The sequence below is a fragment of the Etheostoma cragini genome, unplaced genomic scaffold (assembly GCF_013103735.1).
Source record: "Etheostoma cragini isolate CJK2018 unplaced genomic scaffold, CSU_Ecrag_1.0 ScbMSFa_1075, whole genome shotgun sequence".
NCBI lineage: Eukaryota > Metazoa > Chordata > Actinopteri > Perciformes > Percidae > Etheostoma > Etheostoma cragini.
In genome coordinates this window covers 47,938-49,675 of record NW_023265091.1, presented here as the reverse complement: position 1 = coordinate 49,675, position 1,738 = coordinate 47,938, and the positions used below count along the sequence as shown (strand labels likewise).

The 1,738-nt window shown below is 36.8% G+C and overlaps 1 protein-coding gene across 1 annotated transcript in view; it reads left to right on the top strand.

Annotated features, from left to right (window-relative positions):
* LOC117939769 (son of sevenless homolog 1-like) overlaps nt 1–509 on the top strand; it is a 24,941-nt gene extending 24,432 nt beyond the window's left edge. The window contains exon 18 of the mRNA XM_034865219.1: nt 390–509. Within this exon, the coding sequence (XP_034721110.1) occupies nt 390–509 (120 nt within the window). The remainder of the gene's footprint in view (nt 1–389) is intronic.
* The last annotated feature ends 1,229 nt before the right edge of the window (nt 510–1,738 follow it).

The following is a 1,738-nucleotide window of genomic DNA, read 5'->3' as shown; positions in this document are numbered from 1 at the left end:
TAAACACATAAAAAGCTGATCAATAAACACAGAAACAGCTGATCAGTAAACACAGAAACAGCTGATCAATAAACACAGGAAGAGCTGATCAATAAACACATAAAAAGCTGATCAATAAACAGAAACACCTGATCAGTAAACACAGAAACAGCTGATCAATAAACACAGGAAGAGCTGATCAATAAACACATAAAAGGCTGATCAATAAACAGAAACAGCTGATCAGTAAACACAGAAACAGCTGATTAATTAACACAGGAAACAGAGTCACAGCTGATTAATTAACACAGGAAACAGATTCACAGCAGATTTAACACAGTAAACAGAGTCACAGCTGATTAGATGACACAGTAAATAGAGTCACAGCTGTCTCTGCTTTGCACACCCAGAGAATTTGTCCCCCCCCCATGAAAGTGAGAGACATCATGGCTTTCACACAACCAAAGTGGAAGTTGGTCAAGGCCACACCCCCACCCTTCACCTTGACCCCCCTGTATATCTACAGCTAACATGTCACTATAGCCTGTATATCTACAGCTAACATGTCACTATAGTCTGTATCTACAGCTAACATGTCACTATAGTCTGTATATCTACAGCTAGCATGTCACTATAGCCTGTATATCTACAGCTAACATGTAGCCTGTATATCTACAGCTAACATGTCACTATAGTCTGTATATCTACAGCTAACATGTCACTATAATCTGTATATCTACAGCTAACATGTCACTATAGTCTGTATATCAACAGCTAACATGTCAATATAGCCTGTATATCAACAGCTAACATGTCACTATAGTCTGTATATCTACAGCTAACATGTCACTATAGTCTGTATATCAACAGCTAACATGTCACTATAGCCTGTATATCTACAGCTAACATGTAGCCTGTATACCTACAGCTAACATGTCACTATAGTCTGTATATCTACAGCTAACATGTCACTATAATCTGTATATCAACAGCTAACGTGTCAATATAGCCTGTATATCAACAGCTAACATGTCACTATAGTCTGTATATCTACAGCTAACATGTCACTATAGTCTGTATATCAACAGCTAACATGTCAATATAGCCTGTATATCAACAGCTAACATGTCACTATAGTGTGTATATCTACAGTTAACATGTCCCTATAGTCTGTATATCTACAGCTAACATGTCACTATAATCTGTATATCAACAGCTAACATGTCAATATAGCCTGTATATCAACAGCTAACATGTCACTATAGTGTGTATATCTACAGTTAACATGTCACTATAGTCTGTTTATCTACAGTTAACATGTCACTATAGTCTGTATATCTACAGCTAACATGTCGCTATAGTCTGTATATCTACAGCTAACATGTCACTATAGCCTGTTTATCTACAGCTAACATGTCGCTATAGTCTGTATATCTACAGCTAACATGTCACTATAGCCTGTTTATCAACAGCTAACAGTCACTATAGCCTGTATATCAACAGCTAACATGTCACTATAGTCTGTATATCAACAGCTAACATGTCACTATAGCCTGTATATCTACAGCTAACATGTCACTATAGTCTGTATATCTACAGCTAACAGGTCACTATAGCCTGTATATCTACAGCTGACATGTCACTATAGTCTGTATGTCAACAGCTAACATGTCACTATAGTCTGTATATCAACAGCTAACATGTCACTATAGTCTGTATATCAACAGCTAACATGTCACTATAGTCTGTATATCTACAG